The 17,678-nt window shown below is 50.1% G+C and overlaps 1 protein-coding gene across 3 annotated transcripts in view; it reads left to right on the top strand.

Annotated features, from left to right (window-relative positions):
* The window catches only part of LOC140385485 (sodium/potassium-transporting ATPase subunit beta-1-interacting protein 3), a 667,002-nt gene extending 649,630 nt beyond the window's left edge, over positions 1-17,372 (top strand). For all 3 annotated transcript variants that reach the window (XM_072467679.1, XM_072467681.1, XM_072467680.1), the window contains one exon: positions 16,743-17,372. In XM_072467679.1, coding sequence (XP_072323780.1) covers positions 16,743-16,752 — 10 coding nt within the window. In that variant the 3' untranslated portion in view covers positions 16,753-17,372. The remainder of the gene's footprint in view (positions 1-16,742) is intronic.
* The last annotated feature ends 306 nt before the right edge of the window (positions 17,373-17,678 follow it).

The following is a 17,678-nucleotide window of genomic DNA, read 5'->3' as shown; positions in this document are numbered from 1 at the left end:
TTGAGGGTGCCTGACTTCATTTTCACAGTCATTCTACTTTTTAATGACAGACAACACTGTTATTTTGTTAGTTTGCCTTGTTCCATACTGTAACTAAATACTTATTTGTCGATGTACTGTATACTTTTTCGCATTTACTGTAACTATCCACTATTTTTTCTTTTTTGTCTACTGTGTACGTTTCCCTGGCCGCAGAAAAATACTTTTCACTGTACTTCGGTACATGTGACAATAAATCAATCAAACACTATTTTTGTGGCCTTCGTAAAAGTGGCAGCTTAAAGGAGGTGAGACAGGCTGAAGCCATGAGCAGAAAAGTGAATAGTTCCAGTGGATAGACTGAGATTGTTCTCAGAGAAGTCCGAAAGAATATTTGACAGAGGTGTACAAAATCATGAGGGATCTGGATGGAGAGAATTTGAAGCGACTGTTCCCATTGGCAAAAGGGTCAAGAACAAGAATACATCAATTTAAGTGTTCAGCTAAAGAAACAATGGCAATATAAGGAAAAACCGTTTTACAAAGCGAGTGGTTTGCATCTGTGATGCACTGCCTGATTCAATTGTGGTCACCAAAGGTGACTTGAGTAAACACCCAGAAGAGAAGAGCATTCCAGGACTATGGGGGATAAGTAGGGTTGCTCCTGCAGAGAGCCGACATGTGCCAAATCAGACCGATTGGCCTCTTCGTGTGTTGTAACCATTCCATGGGCTGGATTTAATACTCCGCCCCCAAGGGGTTTGAAGGCACCTGGGGTCATTAAATCCAGTGGGCTTCCTGCCCGTCACCTTCCTGCCTCACCCTGCGCCAACAAAATTGTAGCATTGGGCTTCTTGTAACCCACCCTGCCTCCCTCCATAGACCAATTGAAGCCCTTAAGTGGGCACTTGAGGGCCTCATCCAACCACTACCAGCATTTAATAGGCAGCAGAAAAGGTTCACATCAAATGGCCAGCCTGGCCTACTCAGGCTGGTAGCAGGTGGGAGGTGGGGTCATTCTTTAGTGGGCCACCTGAGCTTATCGGAGGATCCCCTCCCCAAGATGTTAGCACTGCCAGGTGTCTTCCCCCATGGCATCTCAGACACCAAACCCTTACCTCCCTCACCATCCAGACAGCTAGTCTCATTGTAATATGCATCCCCATAATCTACCCAAATGGGGACCAGACAGAACAGCACTCCTGGGGGGTCACCCAGGGGATTGGAGGCCCCCCAGGTGCTTGCCCTATGGGAAGAGTGGCACTCTGGCACCACCTGGTACCTTGGCGCTGCCAACCTGGCACTGCAAGTGCCAGGAAACACCTAGCTAAACGTGCTCATTATGGGAGTCTGTTCCCATTCGGGCAGATCGCGCCCCCAGTTTCGGTTGGTAATTGACTTTATATGTGACACACTGTCTCTTTTCTGTCCTGCAAAGATATCATAGTCTGACAACAAACTAGCTGAGGAACTGTGAGTCTTTTTTTGCTGAGAAATAGGGCGGGATTCTCCGCTTCAGAGTGTGTTCCTGGCACCAATCCCTGTCCCACACACACGCACCTATAACCGCCCCTCCCCAATCCGGAGGGGGACCAAACCCCTACTCTGCACCATGTGCCAGCACCCATATGGGCCACCATAGCCAGGTGCCCTGGCCACGACGGCCACCAGCGTCCAACTGTCTAACACTGTGCATTTTCTGTCTCCCCTCCTTCCCCACCAGGAGGAGGCGGCTCACAACCACCGGGAGAAGGAAAAGACTGGAAGGGGGACCACTGGACCTGTGGCCCCTCACTGCAGCAGAGCAGGAACTGGTTGCTGGGCCTGGAGAGAGAGCAGTTGGCGGGGCGGAGGATGAGCAAGTGAGACCCCGCTGAGTGGCGGTCCCCATGGCACATGTGTCACCCCCTCACCCTTTAACACACAAGCCCAGAGCCCCCGCTCCACATCCACTTCCCCCCCATACCCACACCACCCACCCGCCACCCCCCCACACACCTTCCACCCCCCACACCCACAGCACAAACACCCCCCCCCATCCAAATCCCCCCCACCCCACCACCCACCAGCCCAACATGTCTTGTGTCTTGAAGAAGGAGGCGGGCTCTTCTGGTGTCCCCCACCCCCGACCACAACCCCAACCCCAAGCGGATAGCAGCAAGGAAGCGGACAGGAACAGCGGGAAGAGCCCTCAAATCACAGCTCAAGACACCCCGGAGCAGTAGTCTAGGGATGACACTGACTTCCCGTCACAGCTGTCTCCAAAGCCCTCCACCATCCCAGCGACATTCACCTCGGTTGGGCACTTTAGTGAAGAGGGTCCTGGAGCACTATCTGGTGCGCACCACACATGTGCTGTGGTACATCAGGTGGAGGTAGGAATCCTTGAGGGGGTGGATGGTTGGAGGGGGGCCCGACCCCAGGGACAAGCTGCTGTCCAGGTGGGTTTTGGGATTCTGGAAAGGGCGGTACCATCAATGTTGGAGATGCAGACACAGAGAACCAGGGACTACATGAGGGGGTGTCAGCAACCATCCAGTGCCTGTGGGTGCAGTTGGAGGAGTCTGACTGCCTGTAGGGGCAGGAGGCGGTTCTGACCATGCATGCTACCCAGGCCAACACGGCCCGAGTGGGGTCCTCGCTGGAGGCCTTGGAGGCGAAGGTATTGGCAATGGGTCAAGGTGTGGGGCAGTGGCCGAGGCGTAGGACAGGGTTACCCTGTCACAGGCAGCCATGTATCAGGACCACCTAGACATTGCACAGCCGCTGCAGAACGTGGCCCAGTCACAGCTGGTTATAGATAAGGGCGCTGGCTGACCTGAGCCAGGCACAGAGGGAGGTGGTACAGTCACTGGCTGATGTGGCACAGTCCCAGGGGAGGTGGCCCACTCCCTGAGTCCATGGCCGCGAGCATTGAGACCCTGGTCGAGGCGGGAGAGGGCCTCCAAGACTGGCAGCGGCAGATGGCAAGAGGGAGCCTCAGGGTTTAGCTCCGCTCTCACCTCGTCCCATGGGGGCTGTGCCAGTGACTCACGCAGGGGAGGTGCCAGAACACCACAGCGTCTCAGACTCACCCCCCCCCTCCCCCCGCACCCCTCCTCCCCCCGCCTCCTGTCCATGCCACATCTGATGGGCAGTGGGCAGAACCTGGCGGCACCACGCCACCTGGGACACCCGAGCAGCAGCCAGGCCCATCCAAGCCCAGTCACCCCAGGTGACGGCACCAAAGGGGACCCAGGTCACAGGACAGGAATCGCAGCAGGCCACCTCCACTCCAGATGTACTGCCTGGGGATCCACCTGGGCGTAGCATTAGGATTTGTAAGCCCAGAAAGGTAGACACCAGTTAAGTTGGTACGGCACACAGTATAGCGATAGGTGCTAGGGCCCCACCACCATCCCTCGCCACCCATACTCCCCGCCCAAACGTCCCTACCTACGCCACCCCAAGGGTTCAGTGGGACCATGTCAAATGCAAGGATCACCCAGGTGGATGGTGGAAAGTGATACTGTGCCAAGAGTCAAACGTTGGCAAACTCACACAGAGCGGATCCTCACCGTCCATCCCATGGGCGAGACCCGCTGTCTACTGCCAACCCAGGGCCCCCATCCCATAGTGAGGTAGGTAGGAATCAAGAGGGGGTTGCAAGGTGGGGAAATGTGGGAGGAGGGGGGCTTGCGCAGGGAGGATGTTCATAGGAGGGTGTGGTCGGCTGCGGGGTATGTGGAGGTGTGACGGGGGTCTGTGCCAATAGCCAGGCCCCCTACCCGGTGAACCTGGAGGCGATTAGTGCGTCCCGTGCACATCAGCCCTGGCGTACACTTGTGCAGCCTCCTGTGCTTGCCTGGGCCACATGTCCTGCCCATCCTCTCCTTCCTCCGCATCCTCCTCATTGGACCAGTCCTGGCATTCATCCACCTCTTCTTGCATGTCGCCCCTCTGCTGCGAGATATTGCGGAGGATGTAGCAGGCTGCCACAATGTGGGAGACCCTCTCAGCATCATACTGGAGGGACCCTTCAGAGCAGTCCAGGCACCTGAACTGCAACTTCAGCGAGCCAAAGCACCACTCGATCCCACTCCTGGATGCTGCATGGGGTCGTTGTGTCAGGTCTCTGCGTCGGTCTGTGGCCTCGGACTAAGCATCATCAACCAGTACCTCAGTGGATAACCCCTGTTGCCCAATAGCCAACCCCCCTAGACTGGGGAGTGCATCGACGAGGTCAGGAACCATCAAATGTGCCAAGATGAAGGCGTTGTGCACATTGCCCAGGCATCGAGTGCATGATGTGCATCTCATGGTTACACACCAGCTGCATGTTCATCGAGAGGAGCATGCAGGTCTGGCAGCACATGGTCGTGCCTCTGCATGTCCTATCCCCTCTCTCATCAGCATCAGCCAAGGCGCCTGTTTCCCGATTTTTGAAACCACAAGTAATTCCTCCTGGCAGAAGCGGAGCATCGCGGAAGCCCCAGAGAATACCAGATCAGGCACGGTGACACAGTGGTGAGCACTGCTGCCTCACTGCACCAGGGACCTGGATTCAATTCCGGCTTGGGTCACTGTCTGTGCGGAATCTGCACATCCTCCCCGATTCTGCGTGGGTTTTCTCCGGGTGCTCCGGTTTCCTCCCACAGTCCAAAGATGTGCTGGTTAGGTGGATTGGCCATGCCAAATTTCCCCTTAGTGTTTAGGGATGTGCAGATTAGGATTACAGGGATAGGGGAGAGTGGGCAAGGGTAGGATGCTCATTCGAAGGGTCGGTGCAGACTCGACACGCCGAATGGATTCCTTCGGCACTGTAGGGATTCTATGATATACAAACGCCGTTTACTGTACGTGCGGATAGATACCATTGCCGAGACACTGGCTTCACGACCGATTCCCCGCCCAATCTCCTTTCCCGATTTGAGCAACAGCCGACGGAAAATCCTGCCCAGGGTTTATAAAGTACAAGAAACGGTTGTTTGTACACATGGATGGACTCACTTTCGAAGATAGCTGCATCAACAGCTATTATTGGATGACTGGGAGAATATAGCCATGGTGAAGACTCTTTCAGTGAATGTGTAGAGCAATTAGAGATGTTTTTCATAGCTAATAATATCCTTGAAGATTCTGATAATCCGGCTGTTAATTAAGTAGTGGGGGAAAGGAAAAGGGTGATAATTCTGACTGAAGCAGATACAGGAGTGTATGAAACACTTAAGAATTTGCATGCTCCTGGTAAGCTTAAAGACACACTGCTGTCAGACATTTTGTATCAGATTAAGCAGCACCACAATCCCAAGCTATTGGAGATTGTAGAAAGCTATCGGTTTGGAATGAGAACATAGTGTGGCCTTGAAAAAACTGTCCATTCTTTGTAATTTTGGAGAATTTAAAGAGAGAGCATTGCAGGACTGAATTGTGTGCTGTTTAAAACATGAACGTATTCACAGTGAGTTGCTGAAATTGGCAAAACGAATTTTCGATATAGTTTGCCAAACAGCATTGTCCATAGTCGAGCGTAACTTGAGAGTTAACGACTACCAGTTGTCCACTGAAATAAATAAGCTGCGCACAAGTAAGCAGAAGACATTGGTGACAGAAATGTAATAGCAGAGGTCTTAAATATTGCTGTTACAGATGCTTCGGTCAACACTGGGCACAGAATTATCCTTTCTGAAGGCAGTGTGCTTGAGTTGCCAGTAGGGTCAGCTTGGCACAGCATGCCGAAAGACTGTATACGGAGAAAACACTGGCTGGAGGACAGGGTAGTTGGCGATGAGGAGATAGCTGAGACCATACAATGCAAAGCACAAGGTTATCCAGTGGAAATTCGCAGGGCAACAAGGTCGAAGTGGAGTTGGATGGAGCTGTGTTTTTATTTTAATGAGTATTTGCTAGTAAAAGTAGAATTGATTCTACTTTTAATATTGCACTTTGATGCAGCTGTGCCACCCAGTGGCATAGTGCACCATCTGCATGCAATTCACAGTAATCCCAGTGGCACTGACTACAGTGCAGCATAATTTGAGTTACTATACATATGGGGCGGGATCCTCCATCGGCCGACGCTAAAATCGGTAAAGGTGATTGGGTGGAGAGTCGGTCTTGATGCCGAAATCGTGGCCGGCGCCAGATTCACGCCAAATCGCAAATCTCCAGTGCTTCGACAGCGGCGTCAATGCATTCCACTCTGCACATAAACACTGTTCGCATATCATTAGTGGGCATGAACCGGCATTCTCCGGGGCCACTGCGATGCTCCGCCTCCGCCAGGGGGAATTCCCGACGGTGAGGGAAACAAACGCCATGCCCAATGAGGGAGAGCGAGGAGATAGGACATGCAGAGCCACAACTGTGGGCTGACGATCCCGTCGATGGCCAGGCTGATGGGGCGACCAGGGGACGGGCCGCAAGGCTGTGACGACCTCCCAAGGAATCTGGGTGTCCAAGCATGGACCGCCATTGCCGTGGTCTGCAAGGCAGCCATCTTGGTGTGCACCCACCCCACTGACCATCCACCTTAGTCCGTTGTTCTGCAGAGTGACACCAGACGTATGGGTGCCCCCATCCCGCACTCCATCCTCCAGCATATCCCCTCCCCAACTGGTCTGAAGTCGCCGGGGCATCATGCGGGCCCACCCAAGGGCAGCGCCCACCATCGCCCCTATATGGGGGCGCCGGATGGGATCCACGGAGCGCACCGCTGGCAAGGGCAGCGGCAGCTGACGATACCCCTGGCAGCAGGGATGGATGCCAGGACCAGAGGACCCCATGGTGCTGAGCACAGATGGACCTAAGGGTGCAGGGATAAGGGAGGGGGATATGCTGGTGCAGGGTCCGCAGTGCCAACTGGGCCACATGCTAACATGTTGGCCTTTCACCCATTGCTGACAATGGATATTAGAATTCAGCCAGAAATTGTGGCCTTCCTCCTAGTCCCCGCAGCCCTGGAAGATGCGAGCTGGAGCTGTTCAAGGATCAGGACTCTGAAGCAGTGGAGCCTGCCTCAGAGGAACAGGAGGCAGCCAGTGAGGATGGAGAGTCGGCCGCCCAACAGGCCAAGGAAGAGGAGGAGGTGCAAAGGAGGTACTGCATGAGGCCTCGTGTGTACCGGCAGCACCTGTCATTTGAGGTCTTGCCAGACCGAGCATGCCGTTGAAGACTCCGACTGAGCAGGGGAACAGTACGACATATCTGCCAGATCGTGGCACATCTGGCACCACGGGGGTATGGGGGAGGACATCCGCTCCCAGTGGCCGTTAAGGTGACGGTTGCCCTGAACCTTTACGCCACAGGGTCCTTCCCGGCACTGAGTGGACACCTGTCTGGGGTCTCACAGAGCTCAGTGCACAGGTGCATCCGCACCGTCACGCAGGCCCTGTATGTCCAGCCGGCACAATACATCCATTTCAATGTGGACCGAGCCCACCAGGATGCCAGGGCAGCGGGGTTCACCGCCATCGCCGACATGCCCCGAGTCCAGGGAGTAATCGATGGGATGCATGTCACCCTACGAGCACCTGCAGATGATAGGTTGGTCTTCACAAACCGAAATGTGTTCCACTTGATGAACGCGCAGCTGGTGTGTGACCATCAGATGCACGTCATGCACATCAGCAGGCAGTGTGCACAGCACCATCATCTTTCTTTTATTATTGTTGTCACAAGTAGGCTTACATTAACACTGCAATGAAGTTACTGTGACAATCCCCTAGTCACCACATTCTGGCGTCTGTTCGGGTACACAGAGGGAGAATTCAGAATGTCCAAATTACCTAACAGCATGTCTTTTGGGGCTTGTGGGAGGAAACCGGAGCACCCGGAGGAAACCCACACAGACACGGGGAGAACGTGCAGACTCCGCACAGACAGTGACCCAAGCCGGGAATCGAACCTGGGACCCTGGCGCTCTGAAGCAAAGGTGCTAATCACTGTGCTACCGTGCCATGGCATACTCAACGGTCCTGGCCTCTTCATGGCACTATGCCAGCTGGGGAGTTAGCTCCTGGGTCATGGTTGATGACCTATTTGCATTCACTTAGCGGATGGGCACCATATTGTCAGGGCCCGTGTGATTCTCCAATGCCCTTATGGTCGGGATTTACTATTGGTATATCCCATGGTGGCCCTGACATAGTGGGCCTTGCGGTGGGCCAAGGGGGTAACCTCTTAAGGGTGTTTCATCCAACGTCCACCCTCATCCCCTCACCCACAATGCAAGACCTGCCCACCCAACCCCTACCAGACCCCCCCCCCCCACGGCCCCCACAAAAGACCCCTAAATAAAGAGCCCCCCTATAGACACCCTAAATAGGGACACCCCCTAAATAGGGGGACCCCCACAAAGATCCTCTAAATAGGGGGGCCCTCCACAGAGACCCCATAAATAGGGAGACCGCCACAGACCCCCTAGAAAAGAAACCCCTGTCAGGAAGTCCTCCAGAAAAGACAAACCTTTCAGGAAGATCCCTAGAAAAGAGATCCCTGTCTGGAAGTTAGGAAACAGTCCAGACAGAGGGCGTGAAAAAAAATACTGTTGTAACACTCACCTGGCTACACACCTGCTGGCTCAGATACAGAAAGCACTATGTATCAATTCCTGGAAAGAGAAAGCAGTGACCGATGTTTAAACCCCTCAGATCCTTGAGCTGCAAACCATTCATTAATTTCCCTTACTGGGTTGCGATCGACACCTTCCGCACACACACACACACTGGCACACACAGCTATGAGCCTTGCTTCATTCATCTTCCTTCATGTTCAGTAATTCTGAAGTGCTCTGACCACAATTTTTACAAATATCAACCACTTCAAAGAGTGTTAAGTGCATTCCAATCACAACCCTTCAAGATTGAGTGATTTTGAAGTGCCCAGCTGGAAATTAACAGCACATAATTACAAATGTAAAATCTTCTAAAAGGCAGCAAAATTGGGCAGTTTAGTAGAGCATAATTGTTTCTCCTTTTCAATTTCCATTAAAAAGTATTTATTGATATATCTAGGGGTGGTAACTGTCGTGTTATGTACTCTGGGATAACACAGGCTGCAACTGGATGCAGCTTTAACCAAAAGATACTCCAGACCTTGAAGTTAGTTCAATCTGATTTATTGAACCAGTAGCACAGTTGGCACAGTTCTCTATGAGTTCGACTCTCTGCTAACGTAAGTGTGGTTACTCTGACTGAACCAGACTAGCTCATAGCCACGTGCTGGAGGTGTGATACTGTACATACACCCTTGACTCACTCTGTAGATGTTCATCAGTGGAAAGAGGCAGAGTGTGAGTACCTTGTGCCTTTTATAGTGTGATACCATCCCTGAGTGTCCTGCCTGCTCATTGGTCATGTCCTGTTCTCTGTGTTCATTAGCTGCCTGCCTGTGCCTGTCTGTATATCATTATCTGCGTGTCTGCATATCATGACATCTCCCCCTTTTTAAAAATGTTTTGTTGGCACATTGAAACATACTTACATTTGGTGGCATATATTAACATATTTACAAGCGGTGGCATATGTAAACGTATTTACATGTGAAGACAGCTGTCTAATGTGAGAAAACAGAACATAGCAAACAAAACAAATGTTCATAAGTCCAGTCTCTGGGGCTTGCGTCTGATCCTTGTTGACCGCCAGAGAGGTGGTGGTGGGGACGGCGGCGTCTTGACAGGCGGAATGGAATCCTGACTGGTGGCCTCGTAGTCCGAGGTATCAGGAGGTGGCAAAACAACGGATGGAAACGGAGAAGAAAGCGGTTGCGGGCAGGCAACTTTGTGCAGTGCCCGCCTGTTTCATCGCACAACAAAACCATCAGCCATACATACAACATACGAGCGGGGCGCAGCCTGTCGAACAACGACAGCTGGAGCAGACCAGCCACCATTCGGTATCTTGATCCTGACAGTGGCTGCCGGGGATAACACGGGCAAATCGGTGGCATGAGCATTATAGCCCTGCTGTTGCTGGTTTCGGAGCTGCTGCACCTTCTGCAGCACCGGGAGGTGATCCAGGTTGGGCAAGTGTATGGCTGGAAGTGTCGTTCGCAGTTCCCCGTTCATCAGGAGTTGAGCCGGCGACATGCCAGTGGACAGTGGGGTCGGCCTGTACGCAAGCAGCACGAGGTAGATGTCAGAAGCAGAATCCGCGGCCTTGCAGATGAGCTGTTTCACAATGTGCACCCCTTTTTCAACCTTCCCATTGGACTGCGGATAGTGTGGGCTGGAAGTGACATGTTTGAAATGGTATGACTTTGCAAACATAGACCACTTGTGGCTGTTGAAGCACAGGCCATTGTCACTCATGACAGTGAGTGGGATACCATGCCTGGAGAACGTCTCCTTATAGGCCTTGATGACGGTCCGAGATGTGAGGTCTGAGAGCTTCACGACTTCAGGGTAATTGGAGAAATAGTCAATAATCAACACGTAGTCACCACCATTCGCACGAAAGAGGTCGATGCCAACCTTGGATCACGTTGAGGTCTCGATTTCATGCTGCTGGAGCGTCTCCTTGCTCTGCGCTGGCTGGAAGCATTGACAGGTCACACAGTTGAGGACCATGTTCGAGATGTCCTGGCTTATACCAGGCCAGTAGACAGCCTGCCTGGCTCTGCGTCTGCACTTCTCGACGCCCAGGTGTCCCTCATAGATTTGGCAGAGCACCAAGCTCTGGAGACTGTGTGGAATTACAATACGGTCCAGTTTGAGGAGGATACCATCAATCACCGTAAGGTCGTCCTTTACATTGTAAAATTGAGGGCACTGCCCTTACTGCCAGCCATTGGCGAGGTGGTGCATGGCACGCTGCAAGAGGGGGTCTTTGGCTGTCTCCTCGCGGATACAAACCACCTTCTCATCAGACGCCGGAAGGGTGCTAGCACACAGCTGCATCTCTGATTCAATCTGCTGGATAATTTCCAATGGTTCACTAGGTAATGTGATGGAGCGGGACAATGCATCAGCGATGATGTGGTCCTTGCCAGGCGTGTACACTAAGTCAAAGTACCTTCTGAGTTTGAGGCGGATGCGCTGCAACCGAGGCGTCATGTCGTTCAGGTCCTTGTGGATAATGTGGACCAGAGGCCTAGAATCCATCTCGACAGTGAATGTCGGCAGGCCGTAGACATAGTTGTGGAACTTGAGAATTCCAGTGAGAAGACCCAGGCATTCCTGCTCTATTTGCACATACCTTGTTTCGGTGGGTGTCATGGCCCTCGATGCGTAGGCTACCGGTACCCAGGATGAAGTGTCATCGCGTTGAAGCAGCACCGCACCGATGCCATCCTGGCTCGCATCTGTCGAGATCTTTGTCTCCCTGTCTGGGTCGAAAAATGCCAAGGCGGGTTCAGTGGTGAGCTTGGCTTTCAGCTCCAACCACTCTGCCTGATGTGCTGCCTTCCACTCAAAGGCAGTGGACTTTTTTACCAGGTTTCGTACGGCCATGGTGTGTGAAGCCAGGTTTGGGATGAACTTGCCCAGAAAATTGACCATGCCCAGGAAGCGCAGCACTGCCTTCTTGTCTTCAGGGACCGTCATGACCTTCATGGAAATTCACTCTGATTTTCAGTTCCCTGAGGCAACCAAGGCATTGGTATCTATCCTCTTCACCTTGGAGACCTCGGGCGAGCACCGTTCAGTACTGGTCCCTTCAAATAGATACCAGAAGGAACAGCACTCATGGGGGTCACCCAGGGAATCGGTGACCCCCAGGTGCTTTTCCCTCTGGGTACGGTGGTACCCTGGCACTGCCAAGATGCCCAGGTGGCACTTCCAGCTGGCAGGGGCACTGTCAGGGTGCCATGCTGACAGTGCCAAGGTGCCAGGCTGACATTTTTTGCACGGTGGTGATCAAGCCCGATGGTGCCCTGTGCATATGAGGTGGGGTGGGGGGGGGTGAGAATCACTTACCGGTGAGTTGGGGTTTTGAGTGCTTTTGGGGTCACGGCCGGGGGTCGAGATCGGGCGCCATTTAATAATGGTGTCCCGATCTCTCCCTCAACTGAGGGATATCAATGAGCGGGGCTCCTCAGTGCAGGAAATGAGACTAAGTGTGGCCTCAGCTGCACATTCCCTGCAGAGTTGCATTAAATAGCATTGTGTTTCTCGTCATTTTCAGCATCGAGAAACAAGTGGCGAAATGCGCCCGGTGTAGGACATAGAGCAATTGCACCCAAGGACTTTTAAAAAGGATGCCTTGTCCTCTACCCGTGAGTAACCTGATTTAAAGTCACTCACAATGCTTCAATAAAAAATGACTGACCAATTCAATTTCAAAGCTGGACAGTTTCTTACTAACTTAAAGATTCGTTGATTTGAAACATGCCTCATGTTCCAAGAAAATAATGAGTGCTATCTGAAAGGTCTTCCCAAAGTAGTGCGATCCACGGAATTTTGTCATATCGACTTGGGGCCCAATTTTGTAAGTAGCAATCAATTCAGGAAAATTGAAACTTGAGCCAGCATAAAAGATTACAGAGAACAAAACAATTTTACATTTGTAATTATGTGCTTTTGAAAGTAGCTCATTCACGCTTAAACTTTCAATGACCTTTTGCCCTGATTTGACCAATACTGCCTGGTGTGCTGATATGACTAGCACGTACAAGGAGAAACTTAACCAGCACCTGTATATAATGGTGGTCAGAAAACTCTATGAGCGGTGATGCCCAGTCAGAAAACCCCAATTCAAATCCCAGCCTCACAGAATGGTTTCAGCCAGGGCCAATATAGTGATCCAACTTGAGAGTTCAATTAGCAGTGAAACAAACATGTATTCCCCTAAACATGCCTCCGATTGCCTGACACAGTGACTGTGAAATTACTGTGGCCTTTTACTATCCTGGACAGTGTAGCCCTCTCAACTGGTGATGGGAAGCAACAATCTTTCTAAGAAATTAATACTCAGTGATTAGTTTCCTCTCATACTCTCTAGAAGCAGTGACTCTTCCTGGGATATTGTTTCATGGCCATTGCCAGCTTTCTGGTATATTGCCCAAGAGATCATTTTTAGTATATTACTATAGGTATTGAGAGTCAGAAAACTATTGAACCGTCATAGTCAAGCAGAATCATTTTCAGAATCAGATATCAATACTTGTGCATGTTCCAGCAGGGTTCATTACGTAGTGATTAAAGGAGATTAGAAAGGTTATTATAAACTGCCTTTATATACAGCCTTTCACACCCTCAGAATGCCCCAAAGGTTACTTTCCAACAAAGGAAGTACTTTTAAAGTGCAGCCATTGTTGTAATGTAAGAGATTGTTAATCGCACCAATGAGATCAACCGGCTTTTTTAATGGAATGTGGGCTTCGCTGGCTCAACCAGAATTTATTGCCCATCTCTAGTTGCCCTTCAGAAGGTGGTGATGAACTGAGGAGTAGGGCGATCCAGGATTTTGACCCGACAGTGAAGGAATGGTGATGTACCCTGTATTTCCTAGTTAGTTGGTGAGTGGGTTGGAGGGAAACTTCCAGGTGGTGGGTTCCCATGTATCTGCTGTACCTGTACTGGAACAACTTTGCTAGGAGCGAGTTCTGGAGCACAAGTCTAGTACTATTGCTGGAATATTGTCAGGTCCCACAGACTTTGCAGTATCCAGTGCCTTCAGCCACTTGTTGATATCACATGGAGTTAATCAAATTGTTTGAAGACTGACATTTGTGATGCTGGGGGCCTCTTTCTCGATTATCGTGGTCATGGGTTTGGAAGGTGTTGTCTGAGGAGCCTTGGTAAGTTTCTGCAGTGCATCTTGTAGATCGTACACACTGCTGCTACTGTGCGACAGTGGTGGAGGGAATGAATGTTTGTGGAAGGAATGCCAATCAAGCAGGCTGCTTTGTCCTGGATGGTATCGAGCTTCTTGAGTGTTGGAGCTGCACTCATCCAGGCAAGTGGAGAGTATTCCATCACACTCCTGATTTGTGCCCTGTAGCTGTGGAAAGGCTTTGGGGAGTCAGGAGGTGAGTTACTCACTACAGAATTCCTAGCGTCTAACCTGCTGTTGTGATCATAGAATTTACAGTGCAGAAGGAGGCCATTCGGCCCATCGAGTCTGCACCGGCTTTTGGAAAGAGCACCCTACCCAAGGTCAACACCTCCACCCTATCCCCATAACCCAGTAACCTCACCCAACACTAAGGGCAATTTTGGACACTAAGGGCAATTTATCATGGCCAATCCACCTAACCTGCACATCTTTGGACTGTGGGAGGAAACCGGAGGACCCGGAGGAAACCCACGCACACACGGGGAGGATGTGCAGACTCCGCACAGACAGTGACCCAAGCCGGAATCGAACCTGGGACCCTGGAGCTGTGAAGCAATTGTGCTATCCACAATGCTACCATGCTGCATTGCAAATACCGTAGCCACAGTATTTATATGGCTAGCCCAGTTCAGTGTCTGATCAATGGTAACCCCCAGAATGTTGATAGTGGAGGATTCATCGATGTTGATCCCATTGAATGTTGAGCAACGATGGTTAGATGCTCTGTTGTTGGAGTTGGTCATTGCCTGGTCCTTGTGTGGTGTGAATCGTCAACCCAAGGTTGGATATTGTCCAGGTTTTGGACATGGACTGTTTCAGTATCTGAATGGCATTGAACATTCATCAATGTGCAATCATCAGCAAACTACTTCTGACCTTATGATGGAAGCAAGGTAATTGATGAAGCAGCTGAAGATGGTTGGGTCTTGGACACGACCCAGAAAAGTTCCTGCAATGTTGTCCTAAAGCTGAGATGATTGATCTTTCACAACCAATACCATTTTCCTTTGTGCTGGTATGACTCCAACCAAAGACAGATTATCCCCAATTCCCATTGACTCCAGTTTTACTAGGGCTCCCTGATGCCTTACTGGGTCAAATGCGATCTTGATATCAAGGGAAATCATTCTCATTTCACCTCGGTAGTTCAGCTCTTTTGTCCATGTTTGAATCAAAGCTGTAACGAGGTCAAGAGCTGAAGGCCCTGGCAAAAAACAAACTGAGCTTCAGTGACCAGGTCATTGCTAAGTAAGTGCCACTTGATAGCACTGTTTATGATCCCATCCATTACTTTACTGATAATTGAGAAGAGACAGATGAGGCAGAATTGACTGGGTTGGATTTGTCCTGCTTTTTATGTACAGGACATACCTGGGCAATTTTCCACATTACCGGGTAGATGCCAGTGCTGTACCTGTACTGGAACAGCTTGGCTAGGAGCGAGGTCTGGAGTCTAGTACTATTGCCAGAATATTGTCAGGTCCCACAGACTTTGCAGTATCCAGTGCCTTCAGCCACTTGTTGATATCACGTGGAGTTAATCAAATTGTTTGAAGACTGACATGTGTGATGCTGGGGGCCTCTGAAGGAGGCGTGGATGAATCATTGGCACTTCTGGCTGAATATTGTTTTGATGCTTCAGCTTTAACTTTTGCACTGATGTGCTGGGCTCCTCCATCATTGAGGGTGGAGATATTTGTGGAGCCTCTTTCCCAGGTGAGTTGTTTAATTGTCCACCACTATTCACAGTTCTGACTCACTTGCTTATGCTGTTTGGTATTCAGGTAGTGCTGTGTTGTAGGTTAACCAGGTTGACACCCCATTTTAGGTTTGCCTAGTGCTGCTCCTGATATGCCCTCCTCTTCATTGAACCAGGGTTGATCTGCTGGCTTGGTGGTAATTGTAGGTGGACTATGAGGTTACAGATTGTGGTTGAGTACAATTCTGCTGCTACTACTGATGGTTCACAGTGCCTCATGGATGCCTAGTCTTGAATTGCTAGATCTATTCGAAGTCTATCCCGTAGCATGGTAGTCGTGCTCACAACACGGTTGGAAGGTATCCTCAACATGAAGATGTGACTTTATTTCCACACGGACTGTAGGGTAGTCACTCTTACTGATACTGCCGTGGACAGATGCATCTGCGTCAGGCAGGTTGGTGTGGATGAGATAAAATACTTTTTTCCTTCTTGTTGGTTCCCTCACCATCTGCTGCAGACACAGTCTGTCAGCTATGTCTTTTAGGATTCGACCAGCTCAGTCCATGTTGGTGCTACCGAACCATTCTTGGTGATGGACATTGACGTCCCCACCCAGAGTACCCACTCAGGGATGGGGCAGGATATGTGGTAATCAGCATAAGGTTTCCTTGCCCATGTTTGAACTAATGTCATGAGAGTTCATGTTGCCCAGAGTCAATGTTGAGGTCTCCCAGAACAACGTCCTCCTGACTGTATACCACTGTGCCGCCAACTCCACTGGGTCAGTCCTGCAAGTTGGACATCATACCCAGGAATGGTGATGGTGGTGTCTGGGATATTGTCTGTAAGGGATGATTCCATCGGTATGACTAAGTCAGGTTGTTGCTTAACTAGTCTGTGAGACAGCTCTCCCTCAGATGATAATAAGGAAGACTTTGCAGGGTCAACAGGGTTGGATTTGCCATTGTCGATACTGGATGGTCCACCTGGTTTCATTTACTCAGCAGAGGCTAGAGATCAATTCTGTAATATTTCTGTTTTGTATGAACTCAAAACTATATCATGCATTGTAATTACCCACTAAACCATTTGGCAAGGCCAAGTGATCAATCATCACAGAGATTTGTAATTATACCTTTACACTGATTTGTCTTCCGGCTCCTTTCATCCATGTATAAAGAAACATTTTCAGACATTTTCTGGTGAAGGAGCTAATGATGTCAAGGTGTGATTCATATATTCTGAAAGCAGCATTGTTTAGTTTACCACAAACAGGCAATACTGATTGTTTTTTGCATCTCTTTCAGGTCGAAGTAAATGACGGACAACAAATGACAATGGATGGATTGGCCACCGACATAGATGTATTTCAAACTACAGTTCTGAGAAAAGAGAAAACGTTATAGGTGATATCAGGTGTGGGCAGGTACACCCACATAATAAATCATTTCTGACCAAAACTCAAGTCAAGGACTAATTTTTGGGGATATTCAAGTTGATTATGAGATACTTGGTTCTGATTACTGACTGTTTCTTGTCTTTTGCTGTACAATAATGGTATCTTGTATGGAGCGTCTAGTTGAAGTATGTACACTGTAGCAAACAGTGAATTCAGTACAGTCAATTGATTTGTTTCATGTAAAATCCACTGTGAAACAGAAAAAAAAACATTACTGGACTTGTGCTGAGGAGTAAATCAGTCCTCTGATGGTAGCACCTGTTTCTCTGTAGAATATTTAAATGAGTCAGTTTTCAACTTGCACAAAAATACTTTTTTATGGATTTATGAAGTATTAATTCTTAACACGTTTGTAAGATAATGCTAGCACCCCGGTATTTTGTAGTCTTGTGAATGTTGCAAACATTTTATGTGAAACATCTTTTAGGCCATTCTATGGATTATAGTTTAGGTGATTAAAAGAAACCTTTTATTCTCATCATTGCGGTGTTCCACTCACTGAGATAGTTGAAAACGTTGTCATGGCCTTCTGTTGAATAGAGCATGTGGCATGATTGTAATACCCAAATTGATCGGTTCAGCCAACATCATTCTACATTCTTAGAAAGAATCTGGCTGGGGCAGCACGGTGGCGCAGTGGTTAGCGTTGCTTTCTCACGGCGCCGAGGTCCCAGGTTCGATCCCGCCTCTGGGTCACTGTCCGTGTGGAGTTTGCACATTCTCCCTGGGTTTGCGTGGGTTTTGCCCCCACAACCCAAAGATGTGCAGGATAGATGGATTGGCC

The sequence above is a fragment of the Scyliorhinus torazame genome, chromosome 11 (genome assembly GCF_047496885.1).
Source record: "Scyliorhinus torazame isolate Kashiwa2021f chromosome 11, sScyTor2.1, whole genome shotgun sequence".
Lineage (NCBI taxonomy): Eukaryota > Metazoa > Chordata > Chondrichthyes > Carcharhiniformes > Scyliorhinidae > Scyliorhinus > Scyliorhinus torazame.
This window is presented reverse-complemented; position numbering and strand designations above follow the sequence as displayed.